The 15,489-nt window shown below is 43.7% G+C and overlaps 1 protein-coding gene across 1 annotated transcript in view; it reads left to right on the top strand.

Moving 5' to 3' along the window:
* Window positions 1–3,668: 3,668 nt before the first annotated feature.
* The window catches only part of LOC138819503 (sodium-dependent glucose transporter 1-like), a 17,723-nt gene continuing 5,902 nt past the window's right edge, over window positions 3,669–15,489 (top strand). The window contains exons 1-3 of the mRNA XM_070011037.1: window positions 3,669–3,806; window positions 12,213–12,381; window positions 14,215–14,331. Of these exons, the coding sequence (XP_069867138.1) occupies window positions 3,756–3,806; window positions 12,213–12,381; window positions 14,215–14,331 (337 nt within the window). The 5' untranslated portion in view covers window positions 3,669–3,755. The remainder of the gene's footprint in view (window positions 3,807–12,212; window positions 12,382–14,214; window positions 14,332–15,489) is intronic.

Here is a 15,489-nt window from a genome sequence, read left to right as displayed (position 1 = left end):
TGAAGTCCCACCTCTTTATGACTCCTCCACTTGTAGGAACCAAGCCTTAACCTAGGAGCCTTTGGGAGAGATTCAAAACCCCAACCATGATATAATGTCCGGTCCTGAAGAGCTCATTTCCATTTCCATTTCTCTGAGCACTGCTGGAGCCTCCAAAATCCATTATTTCAGTGTAATCTCTATGATTCTTCCCAGTACTGAGTATTATGTTATTGTGCAAAGCCCAAGTGCAAGGTCTCCATGGAGACTCAAGAAAAGTCTTAGTTGTGTTTCCCTCTAAAAACAAAAAAGAAAGGTAGATACCTGCCAGATACAATGGAGGTATAATCTCAGGGTAAGCATCTCCTCCAACAGGGAGGAGTTGGAAATAGAAGGAAAGATCAAAAGACTAAACATAGAGCTTTCCTATGACCCAGCAATTCCACAAACAAGACCACACAACCAGGTTCATTGCAGCATTGTTGACTAAATCCAAGATATAGAATCAACCCAGATGCCTCTCAGTGTGTGAATTGATCAAGAACATTTAGTAAATATACACATTGGAATTCTATGCTTCCATCAGAAAGTATGATACTGCCCCATGAGTGAGGAGATGGACAGACTAGGGAAAAATGTATATTAAGTGAAATAAGCTACACCCAAAGAGACAAAGGTTGCATGTTTTCCCCCATTCGTAGTAATTAAAATGTGCCTATAAGTCTATAGGTAAACACAATGGATGGTGAAAGACCAAGAAATACACTTAATCAGGACTCTAAACATTCTCCCAGTGGGACCAAAGGAGGATAGCGTCACAAAGGCTCATGTGTATATCAGAAAAGCTATGTGTATGTGACCATGTAAAATGATATTTATGAAATGAACTCCAAGAAGTGGAAAGGAGGCTTTTTATTATTTTACTTTTTGTGCTTTTCTCCTTTTGTCCTCATTTTTGCCTTCGGTACTTGTTGTCTTCTGGTAAGTGTATCTATTTGGGGGAGGGTAAGGGAGTCACAGAAATGGGAAACAAAGGGTGTCAAATGCAGGAGTGATATTTACTAGACACTCTGCTGAAAAGGAACTATACACCTTGTGGAGGAGGGAGGTCAGGAGGGAAAGCTGAGAGAAAATGAGGGAAGAGGTGACACTTCAAACAGAAGTGGAAGGAGCAAATTGTTTCTAAGTCAGAAGAGGAGGGCTCACCGAAGAAAAAGGTATCCCAGAAGACATAAAAATTTATGGCACTGGAATAAGTTTAGCATAAAATAAATGCAAATAATTGAACATTGCTTATCGTTATTTTTTAAAAAAGAAATGTTCTCATTACCTGACTTTTGTGACTTTAACCCTGCTATACATCATCTTTAAAATAAAAAAGATAAAGGAAAAGAAAGAAAAAGGGATCACGCCAAAATAAGACATAAATTCAGTGGGGAAATGATCGGGAGTAGATAGTGGGTTCTCATATCTTGAGTAGCCTAGCTCTAGGAGTTTGCTGACTTTACTCACTCTCTTTGGCTGGTTCTGTCTATTGTCTGCAGATTCTCTAAGCAGACAGGTCAAGTTTCTGGCATCTTGCTGTGGTCTCTTTGTGGCTCTGCCTCCAAGCCTTATCTTATAAGGGGCTGCTTGCAGACACTCTGAGCCTCCTGCATGCCATTGGACCTTCCAGGCTTTTATGTGAAATCTGGGTGGAAGCCTCTGAACACCCCACAACTCTTTCACTGTGAATGTCTGCAGAATCAGCATCCCGAGGAACGTGCTGTGTCTGCTGAGCCGTACTGTCATGGAGCCACACCTGGAACATTTGGACCATGGCTGCGGCAGCCTCTGACTGTCTTGGCAGATAGACAGCAGGAAACCAAAACACAGGACTCTGGGGGGAACAAATAACGCCAAAGGTTTGATGCTCTCTAGGGTTCTAGTTTGTTTTCTCTTCCAATTAAAGAATTAAAGGGCAAGAAAGTGTTTAAAGAAGGAGGAGCCGGTGTTTTTGAAAGAAAACAACAACAATAACAACCTCAAAGGAGAAGTAAATGAAATGGCAAAATGAACTCCTTGTAAAAGGAAGGATCCTAGAACCCAGAATGCCCAGTGTCTCTGGATGCTATTATATGTAGAGTCTTTACCTTCTACGATATGAGGGAGGGCTCCCGGTCTCAATGGTCCAGGGGTCGACTTATGCAGCACGGAGGCTCCTGATTGGTTCTTCTTTCTCTCAAGCAACTTGCTGAGTTGCCCACCCTTCTGTGAAGGGCTCATATGTGTGCTGAACCCCCTCTCCCCCATATCTGTCTTGTTGAGTCATCTCCCTCATTTTTGTAGCCATGTTGATGATTTCTCTTGTACCCCATTGTTGGCCCTTCATTTATAAAATTTCCATTTCTATTAGCTGATTATCTGTGGACTAATAAAGCTGTCCCTTTAATAGTGTTCTCTGACTTTGGTCGCTTTAATGACTATATGGATGGATCTTTGCAGTGCTGGATGTGATCTTGTCATGATGAGGTTGGAAGTGGTGGCTGGCTCACCACACAGCCTAGGTCTTTCCCAACCTATCACACCTCGTCTTCTCTCAGTGCATTCATTGCTGTACACCTGTCCATTTTGGTGAATGGCATTTTCACACTCACTTGCTTTAGGATCACCAACTGCAAGAACGGCTTCATTGTGAGGGCAAGCACACTATGTGCTGTCTTTACAACCAGTAGTTTAAGTGAATTTTACTCAAGTCAATATCTCCTGCTCTTGAGGATTAAGGGTCTTGGTCTACAGGTGTATAGCTTAGTGGTAAAACATTGCAAAAGTAACGCTTCTCATCATTTTCTGCTACCGCATGCAACTTGCACTACCTCACTAGCTTTTGGAACTCCTTGGAGAACTGGCCAGAATTTGGTGGTGCTACTTTTACGTCTCCTGGGACATCCTTGGCTGATATTTGGGTGCTTTTCATTTCATATGGAATTTTATTCGTGTCCATCTAGCCACAGGGAGAGGAGGACATGCTGAACTACGCCACAAATGCACACTAACTCCTGCTTGCGACTTGGCCCCAGCTGTTTCAGTGCTGCCTGTCCAATCTTGGAATTGGCTGCAGTGAGAATGGGCTGCATGCAGAGACCCTTGGTCCAACCCAGCACAGTGGATAGTCCGCAGAGGGAGCTGCGCCCACGAGGCCTCTGGTGGCGCTGAGAGGCGCAGGCGGAGCTCTGGCGGGGTCCTCTTGTGGTGGGCCTAGAGACCCCAGAACCATGGGGCAGAGGGTGTCAGCCCAGAGGATGCAGCTGTTCCGAGGCTGCATTTACAGCTACCACCACGAGGAGGCGCCCGTCGGCGGGTGTCTGTGGGCTTCCCTGGCAGAGATGCTGCAGTGGAAAGCGACTCTCTGTCTTCCAGGCAACCGAGTTTCCACACCCGTGGAGACAGGTCCTGGATGAGGAAAGGCCAACCACCATCTGCAGGAGCCACTGTGCTAAGTGGAGCAGCGCGTGTCTCCAGCCTGCAAGACGTGCGCAGTCCAAAGTCTCAATTCCCGGTCCCTGTCCTTGGACCGTCCCTGGGGGGAGGTGGCACCCAGAGGCCTCTGCGGCTGGAGGGACCAGTGCTCAGAGCCCGGGATCCCCAGGCAGCAAAAGGCCGCCAGGCTGGAGCTGGAAGCCGACCTCGGTGGGCCGGGGGCTGCCGGGCAGCGGCTCCTCCAGGCCCAGGCCCCTGCCCAGAAAGAGCCCGAGGCAGTGGCGGTGTCCCGGAGGCCGAGTGGCCGTGCCGGGAGCATGCTGCGCTGGTTCACCACCGTGATCCTGTGTCTGGCCTTCCTGGGGATGGTGAGAGCTGGGCTGCCCCCAGGCTGGGTTCTAGCAGGGGTCCTGCAGGGCTGTGCTCTCCCCCTGGAGTCCTGCTTCTCCCTACTTGAGCACTGAGTAACCACTCCTCTGCTTGGCCTCAGTGTCCTCGTCCAGCCCTGGGGTACAATGCCAATCCTGGAGGGTGGAGTATGAAATTGAGTGTCCTACTATGTGTTTGAAGTGTCTCAAACGTTTCTAAGATTCCTTTAGGTCCTGGCCCAGACACAAGAGAGGTTTCTTGGGTCTCTAGCCCCTGCCCAAATTGTTACAGAGAAAAGTGCTTTTCTGGGGTTCCTCTTTTTGTAAGTTCTGGCTGCTTAATTTTGCAGACAATTGAAATTAAGAGGAAAATGACTTTTCCAGATTCCGTATTTGGCTTAGTGGTAAAGTTAGGCACCTGTCTTCTACTCTGCCCTAATTCTAATCAACCCTTCAGTTTTTCTTATAAGAAATATAAAAATATGGCAGTATAGTTAAGGCTATGTACTCCTTTTGCCAATGCCTTGGGTAGCTTCCATTTCTGCATTTGACAATTGCGATCTGGGGGTGTGGGAAGATGAACCCCGGCAAGTCACTCCTGGTCACTTAAGCATCTCAGAGACTCAGAGGCAGGGTTGTTGTAAAACTTTGTCATTGCAGGGAGGGAGAAGGTCTAAGGAAGAAGTCACTACAGGTGATTGGTGAGTTCCCACTCACTGTGCGCCAAAATTGTAAATCTTAAGAAGACATGGAGTAATTTGAATACAGCCAAGGCCCTAACTTTGTAGTGTACTAAGTGCTTGCTGTGCACCTGTGTGCTGGTCCTGGTCCTTAGTTGTGCCTGCTCCTGTTGAGGTGGGTAAGGGCTCGGGGTGGATTGTCTTTGGAGCACCAGTCCAATTAGAGCAAACTATTCTTGAAAAGTAGACAATGTGAAACCATTTTTCTTAAAGGGTTCAAGGAATTAGCCCTGAAAGGCAACTGTAACCCTTAGTTCTTGCTAACCTCCATTATAAAGTTAAGCATGTCATTTTTTTTTTGAGGGTGTGGGGTACGGCCGTGGGGCCTGAACTCTGGGCCTGGGCTCTGTCCCTCAGCTCTTCACCTCAAGGCTAGCGCTCTACCACTTGAGCCACAGCGCTACTTCAGGCTTTTTTTCTTTTGGCTTATGTGGTGCTGAGGAGTCGAACCCGGGGCCTGATGCATGCAAGGCTAGTGCTGTACCACTAAGCCACCTTCCCAGCCTTAAGCAAGTCATTTTTAAAATCACGTTCTTAGCACAAAGAAATGTTTGAGGATTTAGGGGTTGGGAAACACCTGAACAGTAATTGTTTGCCAAGCTCCGTCAGGGAGCCTGTGCAGGTGATGTCTATTGGCAGAGCAAGAAAGGGACATGGAAAGGAATGACTTTGCCTGTTTTTAGTGAGTTTGCCTCTTTTGCACATTTCTGGCACCTTGCAGCCTGGGATGGGCTGCACTCTGGACTGTACAGCCACTTGATCAACTAACAGTCTCTCTGGTCCAAGTTTGATCATATTTTAAGGTGGTTACAGATCCCTCTATACACGGGCAGCTGTAGATCAAATTTAACAATTCCCTCTTTTGTTAGCTGTTCATGTTAATGGAAATTGACAAGAATGTTGATAGAAAGTTCAAGTGACTGAAACCTTGAGCTCTGGCAGCAATTTCTGTCACCACATGACCATGGCCAGCTTGGCTTAATTATGGAACTTGCTATTTATTGTTTTTGTTGTTGTTGTTTATGCTGGTAGTAGAGCTTGAACTCAGGGCATTACACTCTTCCCTGGTGTTTTTGCTCATGTGCTCTACCACCTGAGCCACATCTCCAATGCAGCAATTTGCTATTAATTAGAGATAACGGTCCTGGGTTTCTCTGCCCAGGCTGGCTTCAAACCTTGAGCCTCTGGGTCTCAGCATCTCTGAATATCTCTGATTACAGGTATGAGTCACCACTGGCTAACGCCTGTAATTCAAAACTTACAATGACAGATTTGTTTTATGATTCTTTATACTTGCTTCATATTTCTGTTGATCATTTGATGAACAGTAATGGCTGCCTAGGACATTCATGACTCATGAGGGAATATATCAGGGACACTATTGTTATGACTGTCAGGAAGATTTATCCAGAAGCCAAAATACTCTTTATAACAAGTATCTCTATGAACAAACTGATTAAAATGAAATGATCTAATATCCCCTTAATAAAGAAAGTAGAACAGTATTCAAGCACTAGTGGTCATTATCTTTGTTCAGAGAATGCTATGATTAAAGCTCATAGTTGTATTTGAAACTGCCTGACATTAAAAAAAATGTAATCGAAGCCAGGCCTTGATGGCTCATGCCTGTACTCCTGCCTATTCAGAGGTAGGGATCTGAAGACTGTGGTTCAAAGCCAGCTGGAGCAGACAAATCTGAGAGATTCTTATCTCCAAGAGCTGTGGCCTAAGTAGTAGATCTTCAACCTTGAGCAGAAAAGTTAAGGATCAGCCCCTATGCTCTGCGTTCAAGTCCCCAGTACCAGCACCAACAAGGAAAAGAGTCAACCATTTTTGTAATTAGCCCAGTAACACAAGTCACAGGGACCTGGAGACTCATTAAAGTAAGATTGGAAATCTAGATGAAGAGTAAAAAACCTTTCTGTCAACCATTCAAGATGCCTGCTAATCACCAGTCTGCAGCTCACAGGCATGAGTGTGTTCTTTTCCTCTGAGGAGTCTCTGCAGTGGATGGGGTGGTAGTATCTTAAGAAACAAGAGTCATGGAAGTGGCGCTACGGCTCAAGCGGTAGAGCACTGGCCTTGAGCTGAAGAGTGCAGGGATAGTGCCCAGGCCCAAGTTCAAGCCCCCAAACCAACAAAAAAAGAAAAGAAAAGAAACAAGAGTCATCAGCCATCTTTTCCTCTGTGTGTGCTTGGATTGGAACCCAGGGCCTTCTGTATATACTAAGTATGTGCTCTACCCATTGAACTACACCCCAGCCTGTCGGCCACCTGTTCAACTCCTCCTTTGACCTCTTTGACCACATTGGAAGGTTAAGCACTCAGTATTCTTCAGCCCCTCACATGAGCCCAACACAGGCAAGGAGGAGCTGTACAGCTGAGTGCTGTTCCTCCACGGTATTGTGAAACATCCTTGTTTTCTCTTGCCTTTGAGAGCATGGCTCCTACCCTCTGAGCCCCAGGGAGGTCTGCTTAACCACCAGATCCAAAGTGTTCCCCAACTTAGAGGTTAGCTTTGAATTCCATATGAGTGTGGCACTGCGCTGCTGCCAAGAGCCAGTGACTAAGAACCCTATGAACAATGTTCCTCCCTGAAACTTACCTGCAGAAACTCTCCTGCAGAGAGAGTGCACATTTTTTATGTTGACAGCTTTTGTCTCTGAGTACAAGAAGTAAGAGCATGGTCAGGGTAAAGTTACAGAGGAAGGAGACTGCCAGGCCAAGAGTAATATTTGACCAGGCTAGAAGGCTGAACTGAGGGCTGGAGGAGACCTCCAGCTGGTGGCCGTTAGGCAGAAGTCAAATTTGTCTATAAATCTGTATATCTCCTGAGCAACATCCATGAGAATGTTCCTTTTTAAACCATCCCCTCTACCATGCTTTCCACTTCAGGATGCGTAACCTCATTTAGTGGAATGAACCTTACTGCTTCTGGATTTAAAATGATATTATGAAAGTTTTGTTTACTAAGAAATCCCCACTTTTGTTGTTGTTGTTGTTGTTGTTTATGCTGGTACTGGGGCTTGAACTGAAGGCCTGGTCACTGTCCCTGAGCTTTTGTGTTTAGTTTTCAAGCTATTGCTCTACCACATGAGATATAGCTCTACTCCTTGAATCTTTCTTTTTTTCTTTTCTTTCTTTTTTCCTTTCTTTCTTTCTTTCTTTCTTTCTTTCTTTCTTTCTTTCTTTCTTTCTTTCTTTCTTTCTTCCTTCCTTCCTTTTCTTCCATCCTTCCTTTTCTTCCTTTCTTTCTTCCTTCCTTCCTTCCTTCGTTTTCTTCCTTCCTTCCTGCCTTTCTTCCTTCCTTCTTTCCTTTTTCTTTGCTGGTTATTTGGAGATTAAAATCTCATTGGCTCTCCTTCCCTCTGCTGGCTTCAAACCACTATTCTCAAATCTCAAATCTCCTGAGTAGTCATAGCTAGAATTATAGTCGTGAGCTACTGGTCCCTGAATGAATATCTTAACAAAGTCAGTGGCAGCTGACTTAGCAGGACAATCTGAAAATCTTTTTCTTAGTATTTAATTAATTCTTGTTTTCCTAATGTTTGCTTAAAGATCAGCTTGATGTTTTTGAGGCATTTCGTTTCATCATCAAAGCTCTAAAAAGTCTTACCCAGTCTGATGGAAGAGTCTTTAAGTTGTCAAAACTGTGTAGTTGCTGGGCATTGGTCGCTCTTTCTTGTAATCCTAGCTACTTAGGAGGCTGAGATCTGAAGAAGGTGGTTCAAAGCCAGCCCAGGCAGGAAAGTCTGTGAGGCTTTTATTTCCAATTAACCACCAGAAAACTGGAGTGGCACTGTGGCTCGGGTGTTAGACTGCTAGCCTTGACCTGAAGAGCTCAGAGACATTGCCCAGGCCCAGAGTTTAAGCCCCACAACCAAGAATAACAACAAAAAGAACCCTGTGGTTCATGGTCTTTTTTATGAATATCCTTGAACACCAAACTCAGTATTATAAAATGTTCTTATCCATCCGGATTTTGTCCTGTTCTTTCCTCTTCTCATTTGAGAACACCAGTCTTTTTACTTTAGAACAAAAATTACTCCCTTTACCCTTAATCAAATATCTTCATACCTTATAGTATTACCAAAATCACCTTCCACATTACTTTATAGTTGCAATCATTGCTACCCCTTCCTATTTCTAGTGACATGAGTTTCTTCTATTAATTTAAAACTTTAATCTTTGGTGATGCTAATTTCCAGTGAACACTAGCAAACAAGCCCTGGGGAATGCCACACTGGTAATGTGCAGAGGATAGATCTCTGTTTCAGAGCTGCTCAAGGCCAGGGAAATTCCTCAGTGTGCCACACAGTTGCACTAACACTTCCAAATAGCATTAGGCTCTGGAACGACCAACTGTAGAGGAAGCAAAATTTTATTAGTGTACTCTCAGGTCTTGATAGTTTGGTTTGTATGGCCATAAGAATTAAATTATGGATTGGGTGGGCAATGCTGGCTCACACTTGTAATGCTAGGTACTCAGGGGGCTGAGGTGTGAGGATCACTATTCAAAGCCAGCCCAGGCATTGGCATGCATGAGATGCTTATCTTCACTTAGCCCCCAAAAGCTGGAAGTGGCAGTGTGGTTCAAAGAGGTAGAGTGTTAGTTTTAAGCACAAAAACTCAGGGACAGTGCCAGGCCAGAGATCAAGCCCCAGGATGAGAAACAAAAAAAAAAATAAAGTAGAAGAAGAAACACAAAAAGATGAGTTGCACAAATTTCCCTCAGTCCCAAGTTTAATTCCTGATAAGAATAACAAAATATTCTACTATAGGAATAATATCTTTTTACATCTACTTAATTTACTTGATCTCTAACATTTGTGTTGGATCATTTATAAAGAGGAGATCTTGAACAGCTAGTCATCGTCAATTATTCTTGCTGACATATTTGGTACAATGGAGTTAACACAAGCGTACTTTATCAGGAACATTTCTGGTTGTATTACATCTAGTGGAGACGACTCTAAAGACATGCCTTTTAATAGTAAGCCAATTTTTTTATTAACCAAAGACTACCCAAGGCAAATAAATTTGAAATGAATATAGGTGGTGGTGCTGGTGGTTGTGTTGGGTCTTCTACTTCGCTTCCTCCTCCTCCGCTTCCTCCTCCTCCTCCGCTTTCTCCTCCTCCTCCTCCTCCTCCTCCTCCTCCTCCTCCTCCTCCTCCTCCTCCTCCTCCTCCTCCTCCTCCTCCTCGTACTCCTCCTCCTCCTCGTACTCCTCCTCCTTCATTTTTTTTGGACTTTTTCTTTATTGGTACTGGGAATCTAAGCCAGGATGTTGCACTTGATAGGGAAGTGCTTTGCCACTGCCTACATTCCAGCGTATTGTAAAGTTTTCTTTTTGAGACAGAGAATTCCTCAGTTATATCACTATTTCTATTTTCCTTTTTTGAGGCATTTGTAATCAGGGGAACAGGAGGCCTGCTGGCCTGTGGGAAGCCATCAGGATCTATCTCTTCCCCTAGCTGAGCCCCAGCTCCTCAGTCTTGCCTTGCTCTTTGGCCTGGATGGCTGAGACTTAGGATTATCTCTCTCAGTTCCCTCTCAGTGCTCTTCACAGGCCCTCCATGTAAGGACCTGATCCATCTAAAGACCCCTCAGCTCCCCTGGGACCCACATCTTCTCCCACAAAGGTTGGTGATCTCTCTCCTTCTCTAAGGTTTTCAGGTCTGTGTGTGCAGAATAAGGTTACCCTGTGTTTCTAGACACACACCTATTCTGGGTCCATAATTTTTGTGAGTCAAGTTAGCAGGAGCCTCAGCAAGTGGGCTCCTTAGATTTGGAGGAATCTATTTTCAATAGGGGGTCTCTGACTGGATAATAGCCAGTTGATCATCAAATTCAGTGTGATCCTGGATTTAGTTCAGCCCCAGAGAGCTCAAAACCCAAATTTGTGACACTCATATGGAAGAGAATTCTCTCTCATGACCCCCAGGTGCCCTGAGAGACTGGCAGGCACAAGAGGCCCTGGTTGGTCCATTCTAAATATTCCATCGCTGGTTCTCCTGGGAGTCTCTGGAGAGTAACTTCAGTCCTCCATAGCCAATGTCAGCCTTCCAAGGAATAATTAGCCAGGGTGGCTGGCTCACACTTATAACCCTGCTATTCAGAAACTGGTATCTGAGGATGGAAGAAGCCAGCCCTTGCAGGAAAGTCTGTGAGAATCTTATCTTCAATGAACAACTGAAAAGTTGCAAGTTGAGCTATGGCTCATGGTAGAGAGCTAAGCTTGAGAGAAAAAGCTCAGGGACGATGGGGCGCAGGCCCTGAGTTGAAACAGATGAAAAGAAGAGAAGGGGAAGAGGAAGGAGGAAGAAAGAAAGGAGGAAGAAAGGAAAGTAGTGCTTGTGGTATGCTTAGAATGTAAGAATGATCTCAAGAATAGCTTTATTGTCATAAAGTTAATGGAACATTATGCAATCCACATGTAATATAAAAACACATAAATTCATTTATTTTTATTTTTGCCATGCTTGAGATTGAATACAGGAACTCAGGCAAGGTGGGCAGATGCTATAAGACTGACATTCACAGGCAGCTGCTTACTTTCTATACACTCTTTTCTCCTTCCTCTTCTTCCTCCTCCTTCCTCTTCCTTTTATTCCTCCTCCTCCTCCTCCTCCTCCTCCTCCTCCTCCTCCTCCTCCTCCTCTGCTTTATGCTCCTCCTTTTCTTCTTACTCCTCCTCCTCCTCCTCCTCCTCTTCCTCCTCCTTCTTCTTCTTCCAATCTTTAACTTGTTGTATAAAACAATTGCTATTCTCAAAGTAGTCTTTCAAGGTATTATTGAAATAGTGAAGTAACTACAACAGAATGCTACAAGAAATAAAACAGTTTTGAAACCCGGGGAGGTTTGTTTTGTTTTGTGTTTTGGAGTCTGTATCGTGCTAATTTAGTCCAGGGAAGCCCTAAACTTGCGATCATCCTGCTGTCTAAACAATGGAATTCAGAAATGCACCACCACAACCTGATGAAATTAAAAATTTGGATGAGAAGGAAAGCAGTTGGAGTCTACAGCTCTGGTGATGACAGGAGTGTCACTGTATGTGTTTTTCTTCCTGTGGTCTCTTAGAAGTATGGGACCCTCCGGAGTCACTAGGGATACTCAAGAGACAAGGAGATTTAGTCCGGTCAATTCACTTCTGCACACAAGGGTGCATAGGCACTCTACCCAGAGTTAGGCAGGTAGACCCAGCCCCCTTGATTTTATGCTAATACAAAGAGTGGTGCCCTCCCTCCTACCAATAGGAGTCCAGCTCACATTCTGTTTGTGATTGGCTGATTTAAAGAAGCTAGACAGCATTCTGTCAGTGGAAAGTTCCCACTTGGGAACTTGTTATCAACAAGCCCCAAGGGGATGTTCTTTAAGTCTTGGTAAGGACTCCTACACCTGACACAGCTGGCTGGTTACAAACAACACAGCTGACAGTTGCCTCTTGAAGTCAAGAAGCAAACAATTCCAGCAACTATAAGAACAAGGAAATATAAGTACAAAAGGGTGACTGAATATGAGATGGAGACACTTTAGTGTCACAGGGTCTTGACTTCATTCTCTACTTTGCTTTGTATCATCTCCCCATTTTTCTGTAATGGATGTGAACTAGATGCATATTGTTTTGATAAGCAAACATTTTTGGCTTTTTTTTAATATTTCAGGGAATAGGTGCTTCTATACTGGGACCCACGTTTCAAGATCTGGCCACTAACGTGAACCGCAATATCAGCAGTCTTTCTGAAATATTTGTGGGTCGTGCTTTAGGATATATGTGTGGCTCTTTAATCGGAGGAGTTCTTTTGGACTGTATGAATCAGTTTTTACTTCTGGGTAAGGAAACAGTGATCTTTGCTTCTTTGTACCTGTCAGTGAATTTACAACTTCATATTTACAATAAGAAAACTTGTTGACAACTGAAATGAATGGTGTTTCAGGGTCCTCCACAGAAGCCAGGTCTTTCTCCTGGCTCTCACTTTGGCAGCCACAGGACATCTGGGCTGGGCCACCCGGAGCCTTGATTAACCCTCAGGTGTGCTCATGGCAGTCCTGAGCCTCCCGACCTCCAGGTGAACTGAGGCACCATGTCACACATTTGTCCCAAAGCTCTGCACATCGGGTGTAGGGCAGGTCTCTAGGGCTATCTGAAGCCAGATGAGCTGTGGGAATGTGGCCAGGCTCTCTGGACTCTGGGTTGACAGTGTGGGGCAGGAGATGGTGACAAACTGACACAGGCTACACATTTGTCTCCATGTTAGTGATGAGCCCAGAGCGCTATGCTGCAGCCTGGTGGTGACTAGCATCGCTTTTTATTTTTTTTCGGTCATGGGGCCGAACTCTGGGCCTGGGCGCTGTCCCTCAGCTCTTCAGCTCAAGGCTAGCACTCTACCATTTGAACCATAGTTCCACTTCTTGCTTTTTCTGCTTATGTGGTGCTGAGGAATCGAACCCAGGGCCTCATGCATACAAGGCAAGCACTCTACCCCTGAGCCACCTTCCCAGCCCCTGGCATTGCTTTTTAGCATGCTGTGGTTTGAACAGAACCATGGGTTTCAAGAAAATCTAGATCCATCTGACAAAGCACCTTTGGAAGCAAGAAGAATAATCTACATTTACTGATAATTAAATAAAATATCCTTCTTATTTCTAAAGTAGCTTTCAAAGATATGCACACGTGTGTGTGTGTGTGTGTGTGTGTGTGTGTAATCCCACTCAGAGCCTCACCCATGCTACCTAAGAAGTCTATCACTGAATCCCATGTCCAGCCTAATAGTAAATGTGCCTTGAATTGCTTCACTATATGCCAAAACAATTTATTCTGATTTACTAAACACTATTATATAAGTTGTACCATATTTAAAAGTCCCTTTTGGTTCTCTGTTTTTCCAGTCATTGGGCTTGAACTCATGACCTGTGATCCTCAGATTTTAGCTTCCAATGTAGCTAGGATTACAGGCCTGAGCTACTAATGACTGGCTCTTTTGGGTTCTTAAATGTAAACTATTTAAGTAAATAAATTTTGCCTTACTGTGATAAAGATTTGCTTAGTGGTATAATATAAAGATTTAATAATACAGGAAGATCTTAAAATATTTTAATGATATGACCACTTAGAGAAACTTTTTAACTTGAACTTACTTTGTGTTTTGGAAGCTTTAAAAAAAATATTTTATTATTTACAGGTGTGACTTTGTTCATCCATTAATCGTTACACCTTAACTCAGTTTGCTCATGACACATTGAATACATAATTAATAGTCCAGATATATATCAAGTAGAAAAAAAATAACAGGTTTAATTCTAAGTTGTCATCACCCTAAAAGCAAACCTGCCTTCATGCATCTCCTGGAAGATTTAATGATATTGGCTTGACTCATGACCCTGTAGGAATGCTGGTTTAATTCATTAATTAGTATCATTATTAGTTAATTTATTTTGCCATTCCTGGGCCTGAACTCAGTTCCTGGGCATTATCCCTAAGCTTCTTGTACTCAAGGCTAGCACTCTACCCCTTAAGCCACGGTGCCACTTTGAATTTTTTCTGTTTATGTGGTACTGAGAAATCAAACCCAGGGCTTCAGGCATGCTATGCAAGCACTCTACCACTAAGCCACATTCCTAGCCCAAATGCTGCTTTTATAGCTGACATTTGTCTCTCATTTACAGGGCTGTCCATGTGGATCCTCACTGTGAGTACTTATCTTATTCCATTTTGCAAGACTGCAGTGTTGCTGATTGTCATGATGTCTGCCATGGGTGTCTCATTTGGTGTTCTCGATACAGGTTAGTGGAATTTTGAACATCTGACTGTGAAGCTCTGAAAGATTGTTCATTTAAAATATGGTAAGTTGCTGATGGCTCATGCCCATAATCCTAAATTCTCCGGAGGCTTAGATCTGAGGAACATAGTTCAAAGTCAGCACAGTAAAGTCTGTGAGATTCTTACCTCCAATTAGTCAGCAAAAAGCTGAAAGTTGGAAGTGTGGCTCAGATGGTAGAGTGACAGCCTTGAGCAATAAAGTTAAACAACAGTGTGCACACTCTGATTTCAAGTCCCAGCACTAGTACAAAATAAAAATAGTACAAAAAAATAAAATAAAGTAAAATAAAAATCCAATCACTCTACCTATGGGTAATTAAAACAAAGGTGATGAATCTATGATTTTGGGATCAATCTTTATCATTGTGGTATAAGAGACAATGATGGAACTGGACACCGGTGGCTCACGCCTGTAATCTTAGCTAGTCAGAAGGCTGAGATCTGAGGATCATGGTTCAAAGCCAGCCCAGGTGGGAAAGTCCATGAGACTCTTATCTCTCATTAACCACCAGAAAACTGGAAGTGGTGCTGTGGCTCAATTGGTAGAGCACTTACCTTGAGCTGAATTGCTCAGGGACAGCCCACAGGTCCAGTGGTCAAGCCCTACCAATGACCAAAAAAAAAAAAGAAAAAAAGAAAAGAAAAGAGAGAGGGCGAGAGACAATGATCGTTGATAGCTGAAATAAATGTGGAAACACTATTTGTCTGTACAAGCATAGAGACAGCCACCTGGTTTTAAGCTTAGAGAATCCTGGCACAACTTTCCTATTTCTTTTCTACTCTTTTTTTTTTTACCCTCTAAAGTTCCTATTCTCCACCCATCTTCAAAACGGGACTAAATGACTCATGTGATAGCTCTTTATCCTTTAATTCTAGCCTCCTTGCATGCTCATTGTCAGACTATGCACATATTTTATCTTTCAGATTTTGTTTGACTATAAAATTCCAGGGGGAAATATGTGCATATCTGAAATCTAAGTACAAAACAGAAAACTTGATATTCTTGTCTGTTATGAGCTCAACAGAATCCTGTAATCAAGTCCTGCCTGGATAGTTTGAATCTGCCTTTTACATAAAAAAAATAAACTCTTCAATTGCCTAACCATATGAACCCCTTTGGT

This window comes from Dipodomys merriami, unplaced genomic scaffold (genome assembly GCF_024711535.1).
Source record: "Dipodomys merriami isolate MVZ:Mamm:240054 unplaced genomic scaffold, mDipMer1.0.p SCAF_8, whole genome shotgun sequence".
NCBI classification, from domain to species: Eukaryota; Metazoa; Chordata; class Mammalia; order Rodentia; family Heteromyidae; genus Dipodomys; species Dipodomys merriami.
Note: the sequence above shows the minus strand (reverse complement) of the source record. Positions and strands in the feature narration are given on the sequence as shown.